Source organism: Myotis lucifugus, unplaced genomic scaffold (assembly GCF_000147115.1).
Source record: "Myotis lucifugus unplaced genomic scaffold, Myoluc2.0 scaffold_11, whole genome shotgun sequence".
NCBI lineage: Eukaryota > Metazoa > Chordata > Mammalia > Chiroptera > Vespertilionidae > Myotis > Myotis lucifugus.
In genome coordinates, this window is record NW_005871059.1 from 12,930,310 (window position 1) to 12,946,387 (window position 16,078).

A 16,078-nucleotide genomic window follows, 5' to 3' on the forward strand; every position below is an offset into this window, starting at 1 on the left:
CGATGTTTCTAACTCTCTATCCCTCTCCTTTCCTCTCTGTAAAAAATCAATAAAATATATATATATTTTTTAAAAAGAATTCTTAAAAGAAATATATATAAACTAGAGGCCTGGTGCACAAAAATTTGTGCGCTCGGGGCGGGGAGAGGAGAGGGGTCCCTCAGCCCGGCCTGTGCCCTCTCGCAGTCTGGGACCCCTCGGGAGATAACGACCTACTGGCTTAGACCTGCTCCCGGGTGGCAGAGGGCAGGCCCAATCCCTAGGTGCAGCCCCTGGTCGGGCTCAGAGCAGGGCTGATTGGGCAGTTGGGGCGCCGCCCCCTGTCATGCACAGAGCAGGGCGGATCGGGAGGTTGCGATGCCACCCTCAGTCATGCTCTGGGTAGGGCCGATTGGGGGGTTGGGGCACCGCCCCCTGTCACACTCAAGGCAGGGTCGATGGGGAGGTTGCGGCACCACCCCCTGTCACGCACAGAGCAGGGCAAATCAGGGGGTTGGGACACTGCCCCGTCACTCACAGAGCAGGGCCCATCGGGGATTGGGGCTCCATACCCTGTCACGCACAGAGCAAGGCCCATCAGGGGGTTGGGGAGCTCCCCCCTGTCACGCACATAGCAGGGCCAATCAGGGGGTTGGGACGCTGCCCCGTCACTCACAGAGCAGGGCCCATCGGGGGTTGGGGCTCCGTACCCTGTCACGCACAGAGCAAGGCCCATCAGGGGGTTGGGGCTCCGTACCCTGTCACGCACAGAGCAAAGCAGGGCCAATCAGGGGGTTGGGGAGCTCCCCCCTGTCACGCACATAGCAGGGCCGATAGGGGAGTTGGGCACTCCCCTGTCACTCACAGAGTAGGGCCGATAGGGGAGTTGGGGCACCGCCCCCTGTCACACACAGAGCAGGGCAGATCAGGGGGTTGGGGCGCTGCACCCTGTCACACTCAGGGCAGGGCCGATGGGGAGGTTATGGCTCTACCCCGTCACACACAGAGCAGGGCCCGGGGGGGGTGGGGGGGGTTGGGGCCCCGCCCTCTATCACCCACAGAGCAGGGCCGATCAGGGGGTTGGAGCGCCGCGCCCTGTCACACACAGAGCCGCAGGGCGATCAGGGGGTTGGGGAGCTCCCCCCTATCAGGCACAGAGCAGGGCTGATCAGGGGGTTGGGGTGCCTTCCCCTGTCACAAACAGAGCAGGGCGGATAGGGAGGTTGTGGCCCCGCCCCCTGTCACACACAGAGCCGCAGGGCGATCAGGGGGTTTGGGCGCTGCCCCCTGTCACGCTGATCCCGGTGCCGGGAGGCCTCGCTGTTCCGCTGATCCCGGTGCTGGGTGGCATATTACCCTTTTACTATATAGGATAGAGGCCTGGTGCACGGGTGGGGGCCGGCTGGTTTGCCCTGAAGGGTGTCCTGGATCAGGGTGGGGGTCCCCACTGGGGTGCCTGGCCAGCCTGGATGAGGGGATGATGGCTGTTTGCAGCTGGTCACACCCCCTTCAAGGTGGGGGTCCCCACTGGGGTGCCTGGCCAGTCTGAGTGAGGGGCTGAGGGCCATTTTCAGGCTGGCGGGTGACTGAAGCTCCCAACTGCTCCTTTTTTTCTTTTTTTTTTTATTCTGGGCCAGCTTTAGCTCTGAGGCTTGGCTCCAGCTCTTAGGCCTCCGCTGCTGAAAGCAGGTATCTGGTTTGTTTGGGTTCTATAATCGAAACACTGTTTCAACTCCAGCTCTGAGATCCTGGCTGGCTGAAAGCAGGTTTCTGGGGTTTTGTTTAGCTTCTATATTTGTAACAATGTTTCAAACTGCAAGCTCAGAGGCCGGCAGCGGCAGGCGGGGAACGTTGGAGTCCTCCGTCATTGAAGCAAGCAAGCCTCATGTTCGCTTCAAGCTGCCTGGCTGCCGGCTGCCATCTTGGCTGGCAGTTAATTTGCATATTGCCCTGATTAGCCAATGGGAAGGGTAGCGGAGTGACACCAATTTGTATGTTTCTCTTTTATTAGTGTAGACTAGAGTTCCGGTGCACAAAAATTTGTGCACTCGGGGGGGTAGGGAGGGTCCCTCAGCCCGGCCTGTGCCTTCTCACCGTCTGGGACCCCTCGGGAGATAACGACCTGCTGGCTTAGGCCCGCTCCCGGGTGGCAGAGGGCAGGCCCAATCCCTAGGTGCAGCCCCTGGTCGGGCTCAGAGCAGGGCCGATTGGGCAGTTGGGGCGCCGCCCCCTGTCATGCACAGAGCAGGGCGGATCGGGAGGTTGCGATGCCACCCTCAGTCATGCTCAGGGTAGGGCCAATCAGGGGGTTGGGGCGCTGCCCACTGTCACTCACAGAACAGGGCCCATCAGGGGGGTTGGGGCTCCGTACCCTGTCACGCACAGAGCAGGGTAGATCAGGGGGTTGGGGAGCTCCCCCCGTCACACACAGAGCAGGGCCGATCAGGGGGTTGGGGAGCTCCCCCTTGTCATGCACAGAGCAGGGCCAATCAGGGGGTTGAGGAGCTCCCCCCTGTCACTCACAGAGCAGGGCCGATCAGGGGGTTGGGGCGCCGCACCCTGTCACACACAGAGCCGCAGGGCGATCAGGGGGTTGGGGAGCTCCCCCCTATCAGGCACAGAGCAGGGCTGATCAGGGGGTTGGGGTGCCTTCCCCTGTCACAAACAGAGCAGGGCGGATAGGGAGGTTGTGGCCCCGCCCCCTGTCACACACAGAGCCGCAGGGCGATCAGGGGGTTTGGGCGCTGCCCCCTGTCACGCTGATCCTGGTGCCGGGAGCCTCGCTGCTCCGCTGATCCCGGTGCTGGGTGGCATATTACTCTTTTACTATATAGGATAGAGGCCTGGTGCACGGGTGGGGGCCGGCTGGTTTGCCCTGAAGGGTGTCCTGGATCAGGGTGGGGGTCCCCACTGGGGTGCCTGGCCAGCCTGGATGAGGGGATGATGGCTGTTTGCATCTGGTCACACCCCCTTCAGGGTGGGGGTCCCCACTGGGGTGCCTGGCCAGTCTGGGTGAGGGGTTGAGGGCTGTTTTCAGGCTGGCGGGTGACTGAAGCTCCCAACCGCTCCTTTTTATCTTTTTTTTTTTTTATTCTGGGCCAGCTTTAGCTCTGAGGCTTGGCTCCAGCTCTTAGGCCTCCGCTGCTGAAAGCAGGTATCTGGTTTGTTTGGGTTCTATAATCGAAACACTGTTTCAACTCCAGCTCTGAGATCCTGGCTGGCTGAAAGCAGGTTTCTGGGGTTTTGTTTAGCTTCTATATTTGTAACAATGTTTCAAACTGCAAGCTCAGAGGCGGGCAGCAGCAGGCGGGGAACGTTGGAGTCCTCCGTCACTGAAGCAAGCAAGCCTCATGTTCGCTTCAAGCTGCCTGGCTGCCGGCCGCCATCTTGGCTGGCAGTTAATTTGCATATTGCCCTGATTAGCCAATGGGAAGGGTAGCGGAGTGACACCAATTTGCATGTTTCTCTTTTATTAGTGTAGATGGTAGTGAGCATAGGAAAAATATTCACCTTCCAGTGACCAGTTTAATAGAAATTAAAACAATAAATGATATGATATTTTCCTTCACAAAATGGCAACAAGTTTTAAACTTAAAATACCAAAGTTGATACACTGATAGTAAAAGGCTAATCTATTCTTTGTGGAGTGTGTTTTGTTTTGTTTTGTTTTATTTTAATTTTCAAATTGCTAGTGTCCTTGGACCTGACAATTCTACTTCCAAGAATCTATTGTAGGAAAATATTCAAGCATACATGCAGAGATTCACTTAAAAGGGTACTTCTTCAAGCAATGTTTTAAAATTGAAGGAGCCTGACCAAGGCCACATAGCCAATTAATGGCTAAACATCAATACCTCTTGGCCCCTAGCTAACATTTATTATTACTCCTATAACTAATAAAGTTATTTTCACTCTTTCCACTAGGCTTCTCAACTAGGCACAAAAACAGATACTCAATAAATATTTTATGACAAAGTAAATAAATAAAAACAGAAGGAAAATTTCAATTTCTATGAATAAAGGGTTGATTAATTTATGAAACATTTATATAATAGAATAATACCATGTGACAATTATTCATTATATTATAGAAGTATTTTAAAGATATGCAAAGATGTTTATGATGGATTTTTTCCAGTAAAATAAAGATGATTATAAAATAGTACATAAAGAATATAGTATACATCAAAAATGATGTAATTCTGAGTGGTGGAATTGTGGTGATATTTTTTTTCTTTCCTTTTAGTGTATTTTCTCATTTTTCTAGCCAACCTATTTGATATGTACTACTTGATTATTTGTTTTAAAATAAAAGTAATTTCAGAAAATTTCCACAGCCTATTCTTTCTACATGTAAAGAAATCATGGCCTGAGTCACAGCTCAAAAGCGCCTAAATTAGGCCTGATCTTCTGGCTCTACATCCAGGGTTGTGTTTTTTTGTATTTTTTTTGTACGTGCAATAAATATTAATATTTCAAGAAAAAAATGATTTTAAGTATAATAATGTTACATGCAATAAACATTAATATTTCAAGAAAAACAATTTTAAATATGATAATATTACATGCAATACAGGGTTATTTTTGTAACAATACTTTGTCTGTTAACTCTGATGAGTGCTTGCAGGCAGGGACTAGAACACACTCCCACTTTTTCTCCCCAGTACTTAGCCTGGTGAAGGCCAATAGTAGACCTTCGGGGAATATTATTGGATAGAATTTCTTGCGGGGTAGAACCCAGTATTTTTATGAATCTTCTTTTTTCCCATGTACCATACACACAAACATTAACCTTGTTTCATATTCATTTTCAAATCTTGCTGTGCAATTTTTCTTTTTCTTTTCATATGATTTGCCTTTAAAAGAGGCCCAGACTTTGTTACTCTCTTCCTCCATTAGCTTACTGGGATTCTTTGGGAGGAGACTGGATTTGGATTTATTCTGTGTCTTTTAGTTAAGTGACATTCCTTCCCTCTTGCAGCAAATCTGCCTCTTAGCTCTCCAGTCGCTATGCTGTCACCATTCAACTTGATAGCGTGTGCCACTCTTGCTTTTTCCCTCGTTGTCAGAGGTGTGCACTTGACTATGTCTTCTCGTTTTCCTTTCATTCTATTCGTTTTCTCTCTTTCATGGGCAGTCTTTGTCATTCTCTATCCAGTCTTCCTTCCTCTTCTTGTCTGATTCATTTCCCTTAAAGATGTTATCTTTACAGCCTACTTCAGCTTTGCCTAGTTAAATTTCTTTTCGGCTTCCCTCCCTCGAGGGTCCTCCTGGCTTCTCTCTTTACTAACCTCTCACAGTGCAGTCTCCACCTGGTTAATTTAACTTGCCCTACACTTTCTGCACCTGCAAGATTCACTGTTCCCCACCCTTTCCCTTTTCGATTCTGTCCTGTCACTGTCATGAACTTCCTCTTCCTCTGCTGTGACTTGTTGGTGCTCTGAGATCTTCTCACTGTCCTCACTATCCCTGCACATGTTTGTAGGGTCTCTGGGTGATTTGTGCCCAGCATCCATTTGAGCCTTTACTACTTTCTTTCCCATTTTTATCAGACTCCAATTTTCCCATATGTTATGTACTTGACCTGTATCCCCACAGGGACAAAAATGATGCACACCATACCTGTACCATTTTATCCTCTACTTCAGTTGCTTTTGTGAGCTTCACTTAAACCATGTTTGGGCTTCTCTGTCTGATACCAGCTTATCTGTGGTAGCTCTGTTTAACAAATTTAAAATAGGAAATATGGACTAACAGGATTCTTTTCCCTCGTGTGTAAATGTTTTTCATATGAAAACATAGCGCAATCATTTACTTAAGACTGGAACTGTCTGTCCCTAAAGGCACAGATGTTCCCTAACCCTCCTTGCCACCAGGAAGGCCCTGAGGAAGTAGTTGACCTGCCCAGTCTTGCCATGATGCTTTATGCTTTACTTTATCAGGAGTGATCAATGGAATTGACCACCACCTTCACCAGAAGGCCATCATTCTTAGGATTCAGTTTGTTTGCTAAGAGCAACCAAGTGTTAGGCCCTTTCTGTTTAGAGAAAAGACAGCGTTTTTGTCTAAGTCCAGATACCTCTGTTCATCACTAGTGTATGAATAATTGCATTAACATTTTCATGTCCAACCCCACTAGTTTATCACCCTCAGTTGTAGTATGCTTACTACGTGTTTCTAAAGTAGCAACTTCTTGTTTCATCTCTGAATTGGTTCTTGGTTTTTATTAATGGTATAATTTGTTTTATTTCAAAGCTGCATCTAGATGCATAATTAATCATCACTATCTTTGCCCATCAGAAATAATACACAACAGTTTTTGGATTTATTTGAAAATATATGTAATAGTTTGCCCACTTGTAAACATAGACATTGACTAAATGAAAGAGTGCTATTTTATAAAATGGCCAACATGTTTTTCAGTCACTGACTCTGAAGCATGATCCATGACAATTGTTTTTCCCAGTGAATGAATAATTTTATAAACTCTGATTGCCTGCTCTTAATTTCTGGAAGTTATCCAGGGTTTGGAGTACTTAGTGTCTGTTTTTGAGGAGTGTTTTTTGCTTATATTGACTTGCCAATGCTGGAGCAGGCTTTAAGCAACTGCCGATGATACTAAAAGATGTTGGTCACAAGGCAAACTAGAAGATGGTTATTTAATGTTGGGGTGGTTGTATGTGTGTGTGCATTGCACAGTGTGTTTTATTACCTGTGCCATTGTGCCTGAGCATGCCAAGATTTGACTGTGGCCAAAAGACATTAAGTCCATTAAGTACATGTTGTGTACTTTCTTCCTAGTAAACAGTTGAAGAAGAATGAAGAGACAAAGAACCAAATACACAGAAATAAAATGACAAATTAAACCAAGTGGAATGTCTCTTCAGAATTCAGAATTTTCAGAAACTAAGGAAGAAAGGAAGTATCCAGTATTCTTGTCCTTATGAAAGAATCTAGAAATATCAGAAGCAAGGGATGCTTGGAAAAATAAATGTGGCAAAAGAAATGTGATCTTTTGAGCTTAATTGTTATAAACCATTTTGATTGTTGTTGGACAAAGTATTGGTACTTGTATTTATTGGTAATTGCCTCAAAATTACATTACCACTATTCAAAACCGTAAAGTGAAAACCATAATTGCTACCCAGCAAATATGAACAAAAAGTGTTTACATTGTTAAGATGTTCACTATGTAATTGTTTAATATTATTATATCTTTCATGTGATTAGATGTGTGATGTTATGCTCAAAATATGAAGTATCTGCTTTTGAAATTTAAATTTATTTAAAAACATAAGCAGTTTCGGAATATTGTGCATTCAAAATGGTTCCAGTAAGAAAGGCATTAAAAGGGAACAAATTTTTTTAATGAGTCATATATGTAGCTTGATACATATAAACTGTCTTTTGGCTACACTGGCAACAGTGTTTCGAATTTTTTTACTTTAAAAAAAAGCATTTCATATTTAAGCATATACGTGATTTCTAGGCTAACATTGTTTAATATGTATTTTAGTCTTAATATTTAGTTCCAGAATAACGGTTGTCATTACTATGTTACTATATATTTTGAAGTGTGATGTTATAATAGGAATGTTTGTTCCTTTTTTTTATCTTTTCCTTTCTCAGCTATGCAATTATAAGTCTCTCAATGAAATATTTAAATATATTTTTTAATTGATTTCAGAGACAAAGGGAGAGGGAGAGAAAGATAGAAACATCAATGATGAGAGAGAATCATTGATCAGCTGCCTCCTCACACCCTACACTGGGAATCAAGTCTGCAACCTGGGCATATGCCCCTACTGGGAATCGAATCGTGACCTTCTGGTTCATAAGGCGAAGCTCAACCGCTGAGCCATGCCAGCCAGGTTCTCAATGAAATATTTAACCCCAAAAAGGTCAAAACTAATATAAAATTAGAAAACTTATTTACCAAATTAGACAATTGATTCCATTAAAATAAGAAGTGAGAAAACAGTGCTGGGCATTGAGGTGTGAATTTGTCCAGATGTATGCCCGATGTGAGATAGCTTCTAGTAAAAACATATTTGGCTCTCATCCCTGCACATGTGGTAGTGGCATGAAAATTGGTAAACAGGCCCCTGCTGTGCAGAACTTATGGGAGGGGGCATTTTTTAAAGTGGTGGGTGGCACTGGCGGCTGCTGACGCCTCAGCGATTGGCACAGAAGTCTGTTCTGGTAGCTGAGTCCTCGGTATTCTGGTGGGTGTCTGTGCTTCAGGTACAGCTGCGCCCAGCCAGCTTGAGTCACCCTTGGACAAGCTTGTTTTTTCTGTCTTGTGACTGCCCTTGGTAATTAAGAAATAAAAACATGTGTCTCTCTAAGGTTTCAGCTCATTGTTTTGAAATGTGTGTTGACTCTTTGATTTTGGTTTTAATCACAAAGAATTTCAACACATTGTAGACAATTTTAAATAATGCTAAGTGAAATAATATGTTGGGGTACCTAAACATACACTGAGATTTCAATGTTCATAGAAAAATAAAGGGTTATTTTTATATTGCAACTACTGAAGACAAAAATAACAATTGAGGCAAACGCCAGGAAAAGTTGGTTTCACTCAAAGCCTAGTTCTTTTTTGTCCCTGTTAACAAAGACAGACGGGGTTATGTTCACAGATAGGTTAATAAACCATCTTTACCACATTCACTGAGATGAGATTGGATGGGAGCGATCATAAAAATGCCCTCTGAGTAATAATTCCAAATTATACTCAAGTAGAGAAATCAGACAAAATAATCCATTTGAAGATTTATGATAGCCATACTTTTCTTAGTAAAAAAAATTGTGGGTTTTTTTTGTTTTGTTTTATCTTCATTCTGAAATTAATGAATTTTATCCCATTTTTGAAGTCTTTTTTTCTCCAAGCAAGTAACAATTTGATACTTTTTCTAGATCGAAATAATATTTTAAACCATTCTTAGAAATTTGTTTCCCAATTATTGATTCTACTCAATCTTGATGATTAAAAATCATTCAGTATAAAAACTAGCAATGAATTGGATTTGCAAAACTAGAATAAAAATCAGGTTTTTAAAAATTTTAAAGCATGAAATATTTTATTTCATAAATGCAATTTTATGTTTAAAATGCACATTTCAAAAATCAGTGTTTTTAAATGTACTAATACTTGGTGCTTTTGAAATCCTGTGTAAAGTTTCTTTCCATAAAAGTAAATGTTGACATTAATTTTATTTTTAAGCTATAAGACATTTTCTCCTTAAAAAATTCAGCAGGACTGTATCTGAGAAATAACATCATTTTATAGCTTTATATGACATCACTTTAGTTGTTTATTTAACTCACAAATATTTTTAAGAGGGTTAGAAAATTCTAGAAACTATAACAAAAATCTGTGACCTTACACTTTTATAAATATTTAAATGATTTCCATCTGAGGGCCATCTCTATTAAGTAAATTATGGGAACATTTTTCAACAATTCCACTTTTCATTGAACTTAACTACAGAAAATATTCCACAAATCTTCAATTCATGTGCATGACCTCATTTACTCTTCACATCAAACCCAAGAGGTAGATAAAATCTTTTTTGCCCTGCCAATAAGGAAACCAAGACTTTGAAGGCGAAGGCACTTGGCCGGTATACATGAGTGCTGGCTGTAAGTGGAGGTTTGTCAGACTGTCCACTGGGAGGTCTCTGAAGTGCTGGGTCTCAGTCTCTGTGTAGAGTGAGCCAGCAAGTGATGGTAGTGGGACACTCCAGCACAGGCAAGGGTCACTGAAGAAGTAATTTGGATGTACCTATAGCCACATTCAGGGACTAGAAATATCTATTATGTCTTTACTGCAACAGTGACCTAAAAAATTGAAATACATCTGAGTAAAAAAAAAAAAAATGTTTACCGATGTATTTTGTTTACTCATTTTACCAGTAATTTGTTTATTCATAATTACTTTGATAAATCTTTACTCCATGCTATAATTTTCACATTTTCTTAAGAAATAGATTCTGTGGAATCAAACTAATACATATACAGTAGCATATTACTCAAGAAGCAGCAAAGGGCGCCATTCCAGTCATATAATAAAAACATCAAGTGTCATGTCAATCAAAAGGTTCTGTTGACTGGCAAATTCAGTCTATGGATGGACCCAATTATCTGCAGGAGAATTGAATGTCAGTATCATTTAGGGTTAACAATGGACCAAGTAGGCAAAAGCAGACAGCTACTCTCTGCAGAGACCCAGAAAGCAAACTTGGTAATGAGGCCCTTCATTCATCATATACTTCTGCTCTAATTATTAAAGTGAATAGGAAATACTTTAAGTTAAGGCAGGAACTAGATAGTATGAAAACATTTGTTTTGTAAACACAAAGAATACTTTTTTTCTAATGATGCTGTTCAAATCTACATCAAGCATATGTTGTGAGCCCTCTGTTTTCTGAAATTGCTCTTCTAACACCTCAAATTCATTCTGATAATAGATGAGTTTTTTTATTGCCTTGAAAACTTAGGATAATGCTGCTAAGAATCTACAATTTTAATTTCTGCTCTCAGGCTAAAAAATATGTACAACATGCATGTTCTACCTCTACTATGTGAGAATTATCCAGCTGTATATACTTGTGTCATTTCTAAAAGTACTGAAGAATCTGACTTTTACTTAATCTAGTTCATTTCTTCTTAATTCATCACTTGATACTTTCAAGAATTTGAAAGAATATGGTAGCATAGAATGTAGGAATGGTTTGTTTCTACAACATTTATCTACTAAACATATATCGTCAATCATTTTAAATGCTTGGGATGGACATGACTTGCTTAATGAAGTTAAGATAATAAAGTCCAAAAGGAGAAAGAAGCAAGAAAATGAGGAAAATGACTTGTTACTGGAGCAAAAATGAACAACTGAAAACTTGTGAAGAAGTAGTTATGAGACCAAAGGAAGAAGTTTCCCTGGAAAACGTGGTAGCTTCAGTTTGTTATATTTCAGTGTTTTCAACTGAAAATTAGTAGTAATTCTTTTTTCTGTGTGTTCACGGGACCATTTGATATCAATGCTCATATAATTTTTTTTCTGAGCTACAGTTCTTCGATTTAAAGTGAAGGGAAGATGGCTGAGCACGGTAATGTTTTTAACTATCCCTGCCTCTTACACAGAAGTTAATGTTCAAAAGTATCTGCAGATGCTACTTTTAGCAACTAAATATTTCCATCGTGGCAAAGAAATGTCAGTAAAATCTATGCACCTTAAGAACACAAATTCTTATTGTACTTATCATGTGTGCAGGCAGAGTACATAATAAACTCGTCTATAGCAGCTGTAAATTTCTGAGGATTTATCTAACCACAAATACATTGAAATGGGGAAACGGGGCTATATTAAACTATGCAAGATGCTGCTGGAGCTCTGCCATGTCTGCAACATCCTGTAATTAATTTATCCTGACAGGTCTGGCAAACTGAAACATCCAATACACTTGCGACAGACTTTCATACTAGACTATTGCTGGAGATCCTACAGTCACATAAAATGAAGGTGGACTTTTCTTGCAAACATGAATATAGCACTATTATATTTACATTGCCCTGGAGCCAACGGCAGACCCACCCATTGTCACTTCTGAATTTCAAAATAAGAATATCTAGGATATAGAAAAGATCCTGGCCTGCGACCATGAGTTTGTGCTGTTCTCTGGATTGTGTGGTCTTTTCCTGAAGAGGGATAGGCCTGGGGAGGGGGTTGATATAGTCCGGCCAGCCCCTCGCACGCCTGCCCGGTGCTAGATAGGACGGGGTTCTCTCCAGGGAGATTTGAAGGTCAGGTCTCTCTGGTAGCCTCTGGAACACATCCTTTCCTATAAACAACACTCACAAGACCACCTCTTCCATCTGTGTCTCCTCTTCTGGAAGCACAGTCCTGCCATTTTGCAAATATAGAACACAGATAAATCTGCTCCAACCCCTTCCAATCCAGAGAAAGAAAAAAAGGAACTTTTTTGGGTCAAAATAGATATTTCTATATAACAATAAGTTCTTTGTCAGTTCATATCAGTGTGAAAAATGATCTATTTACTTGTGTGTAATTTGATACAGGTTTGACAGTGGTTGATGTTCAGGATGGATCACGGTAAGCAGGCTCCTTCTTGCTGGGGAGGTAGAGATACCTGCCCCTAAAAAGTGAAATCAATGTCCACAGACAGGAGGACCCCGAGGGGTGTGGGAACCTTGATCTGGAAGTTTCAGTGAGAGGGGAAAGGTCCCGGGTGGTAGAGAATAAGATGGGTTTTGCTCAAAGGAAACATGTGAGAAGCCAGGCCAGGGTCAATGGCTCCAGCCCAGTTACTAAAGGCTAACTGTAAACACTTCATATTCATTGTATTTTCTCTAGTAATAGTAGTAATAGTCTTTCTCTTTATCCTTGCTACTGAAAATGGATCCTCTCTCAGGGAATCTGAGCAGTCTGCTGCTTGGGCCTAAGTTAAAAAAGAAAGAAAAAAACAGCAGGACTCCAAACTGAATAACCCAAGAGAAAAATGATCAAGAGAACATGTAGAAAAGCTTTCCTATCCTTCCACTGCCCTCCATCTGAAATGCTCCTTTCAGAGCTCTTCTACATAAAACTTAGAAATAGGATGGAGTGTGTGTGTGTGTGTGTGTGTGTGTGTGTGTGTGTGTGTGTGTATCCCCCCAAAATAAAAGTAAAGACCATTCTTGCACCCCAGGTAAGTGACTTCTCCTGGATCACAGGAGCAGGTTCCACTCCTACTGCCATTACTGGAGAACATTCTCACTGAACTGAAAGCTGCAGCCTTAAATCCTGATTCTCAGAACAATTCATAAATTTTCTCAACCTCATCCACAACTAAAAGAAAAGTCCTCTATAGAGCATGGTCTACAGTCAGATAAATTCCCCTTCAAAACTAGGTTATACAGGTGATGCATTTAAATGAGTTAGGGTTAAACATAGGAAAAATGTAAACAAGGTGACATTGGTGGGTCTGGAAAAGTGACATTTCTATGCATGCATGGGGAGGGAGTTGGGTTGCTTTGATTTTTGTTTTTTGGGTGTTTTTTTTTTTGTTGTTTTTTACTATATTGAAAACTGGGTTGAGATAGGGACTGATTTTATTTACATATCAATAGCTAGAGTTATTAACTACTTAAATGTATTTTTATAATTCAGGATCATCAATAGTTTTAACACTTTTAATGTTTTTTTAAATGTGTGTACGTGGATATTCACTTATTCAACCCTATTTATCGTTTGCCAAACATTGGACAGGAGCTGCATGGACCATTGAACTGGAAGCCTCTACTGTAATACTCTGTTTCACCTTGAAATTGTCACCTTAATGGCCACCAACACCCTACCGTGATTTCCAGAGCACGTGCACATACATTAGCAAACTTAAGGCTTATAACAACCTTTGTTAGACAGAAAAGGCCATATTATTCCCCCATATTTTAAACCAATCACAAAGAGACTAAATGACTTGCCCAACAACTATTGATCAGAGTCCAGCTGTCCTCCCAGACTGTGTCCTTTCCACCCAGGAATACTCTTCTGACATGGGAAATGTAGAAATATGTGGAAAGCCAATATATGTTCCCTGTGCAAGAGACAACTATAATAAGTTAATACTAATTTGGATGTGTGTCTTTTGGAATTAATTTATGAGCTCCTGTAGCCAACTGTAAGGTATTTGTGTTTGTGCTGCCATCCTATATTTAGAAATATTTTTAAAATACAAGAAACAAATGTGGAGTTGTGTCAGAATCCGGATAACAGGATATAAACAATTTTAATTGTATTTTGTAGACAGAGGAGAATGAGAATTGCAGAAAATGCCAGAATCCCTTTTCCAAAACTTTTTTGTAAACCAAGTAAAACAAAATCATTTCATGCATTATATATTCAAGCCAAATGACTATTGTTCAAGTCATCAAATTAATTACATTTTCTATTAAAGAACAACAAATTACCATTTGAATAGAACTTCATCAGATTAACTGACCGTCTTGCAAGTATACTATTAATGGAGACTTTCTTAAAATGCAAACCTGACCACATCATGCCCTGCTTAGAACTTCACTGATGCCCCCATCCATTACCACTGAATCCATTGAACTTTAACTCTGTTTAAGAATAATTCCTGTAGCCCTAGCTGGTTTGGCTCAGTGGATAGAGTGTCGGCTTGTAGACTGAAAGGTCCCAGGTTCGATTCTGGTCAAGGGCACATGCCTGGGTTGCGGGCTGTATCCCCAGTAGGGGGCGTGCAAGAGGCAGCCGGTCAATGATTCTCTCTCATCATTGATGTTTCTCCTCCCTTCTGCTCTGAAATCAATAAAAATATATTATTTTTAAAAGAACAAAAAAGAATAATTTCTATAAATCTAGTCCTGTGCTCTCTAATACCACAGGAAACTCTCGGGTGAAATCCAGTTGCCTTGGAAGTGACAGCAAAAGCAAGAAACTTACTTGATCTCTGAAAGAAGGCCCAAACAACTGGGCACATGACCCGTCCCCTGCTGCTGGTCCCCGTTCATGACGGCAGTGGTGTTCCTCTGCTCACACTGCAGCAAGAACATGCTCCTCCAGGACCATTGCTACGCAAGCCCTTGACTTGGAAACCTTTTTCCCAAAGCCTTTGCTGAATACTGCCACTCGGATTGCATCCCCAGTGTCACATGCACTGAGGCTCCTTTCCTAATTATGATGGGGAATGTGTTCTCATAAAGGCACTGAGCACATGTCTTGGAAACTGACAATCTATTGATCAATGTATTATTTAAAAATTAACACATAATCTGTTAATCAGTTAGTGCTATTTAACATTTCTGGTGTGCCTGGGATAACTTTTATAAATCTGCTTGTGCGTGATATCAAAGGATGTCTCAAGTGGAATATAATCTTTTTAAAAATTGTAAATGTCTGGCAAGAATAGGGAATTGACGGAAGGAATCTAAGAAAATGTCATTAGTCATGGTCACATCTGTCGTCTCTTTTCATTCTCTTCCCTTTTCACACTCCCCTTTTCTTCTTTCTTCTGACTCCCTTTTTTCTTCTTCCTTGCCTGACATCAGCCAGTGGCACTCACTGAGTTCAGATTAACCATTACTCATCTCATCTCAGTCTGCTCTTCAGGCAAAGGAAACCTGGAGGACCCATGGGTAGTGACTGATACCTCTGCTCAAGCCCCCAAGATATTCTGAGCAACACTTCATTTGCATAAAAACACAACCTAACAATGAAGATATAGTCTTCTTTTTATATCTTTAACTTTTTTTATTGAGGCAAATCATTCAGAAGATTAAATCTGATTTGCATAATATTTTGCATTCCCATCATCTGAGGGTAAAAAGCCTTCAACAGCCCTCTAAAATGTGTGTACCTGAATCCTGTGGTCTGTGAATCAGATATCTTGACTCTCTTTTCTGAAAATTTCCATAATTTCCTAAGAGAAAAGATTCCTAGACTCATATACAAAAGTCCACAGACTCGTGCTGAGTCTGAGCGTCTAATTCTAAGGATATGGGTTATGTATTTCATGCCGGTAAAGTGAATCCAGCCATTTTCATCACCCATATTTTCATCATCTACAGGGGGTGAAAAAAAGTCTGAAAGAGTCAAACAACTCTTTGTTCAACAAGCAAACCCAATATTGTGGAGAAGTGTTTACATAAGAAGTGTCAGGAGCCCCCTGGGGACCCCGAGGCAGAGGTGTGGGAATCACACACAGGCTGGGCGGGCTGGCGCGAGAGATGGGGATCACATCTTTTGGCATGGGTCCAACTCCGTCAGGTCTGCTTATGGTCATGACACTTTGCACTCAGACTTCTGTTCGACTGATGTTAGAGATGCTGTTGAACACCTTTAACTTTCAGTCTTGATGTGCTTTCAACTTCTGATCTTATAAGTCCCCTTGGGATTAGTGTAACTACCACTGAGTATAAACATTAGCCTGGTCAGCTTCTTGAGAATGGAGGCCATTGTGGGTAACCTCGCCGTGACACTTACTGTCTACATAGCCGGGGAAGCGCAATGATGACATTTATCCTATTGAGTAAATTATTTTTCAGCACTACTGGGTCATCTCACTCAAAAATG

General features: G+C 41.8%; 1 protein-coding gene across 14 annotated transcripts in view; it reads left to right on the forward strand.

Annotated features, from left to right (window-relative positions):
* The window catches only part of AHI1 (Abelson helper integration site 1), a 215,986-nt gene that overhangs the window by 155,099 nt on the left and 44,809 nt on the right, over positions 1 to 16,078 (forward strand). For 2 of the 14 annotated variants that reach the window (XM_014451890.2, XM_014451896.2), the window contains exon 25: positions 6,781 to 7,348. The exons of 9 other annotated variants lie outside the window; for them this stretch is intronic. In XM_014451890.2, the coding sequence (XP_014307376.1) occupies positions 6,781 to 6,844 (64 nt within the window). In that variant the 3' untranslated portion in view covers positions 6,845 to 7,348. Of the gene's footprint in view, positions 1 to 6,780; positions 7,349 to 13,252; positions 14,209 to 16,078 lie in introns of those variants that run through there. 3 more of the 14 variants (XR_001347206.2, XM_023750226.1, XM_023750230.1) reach the window with 3 other exon arrangements.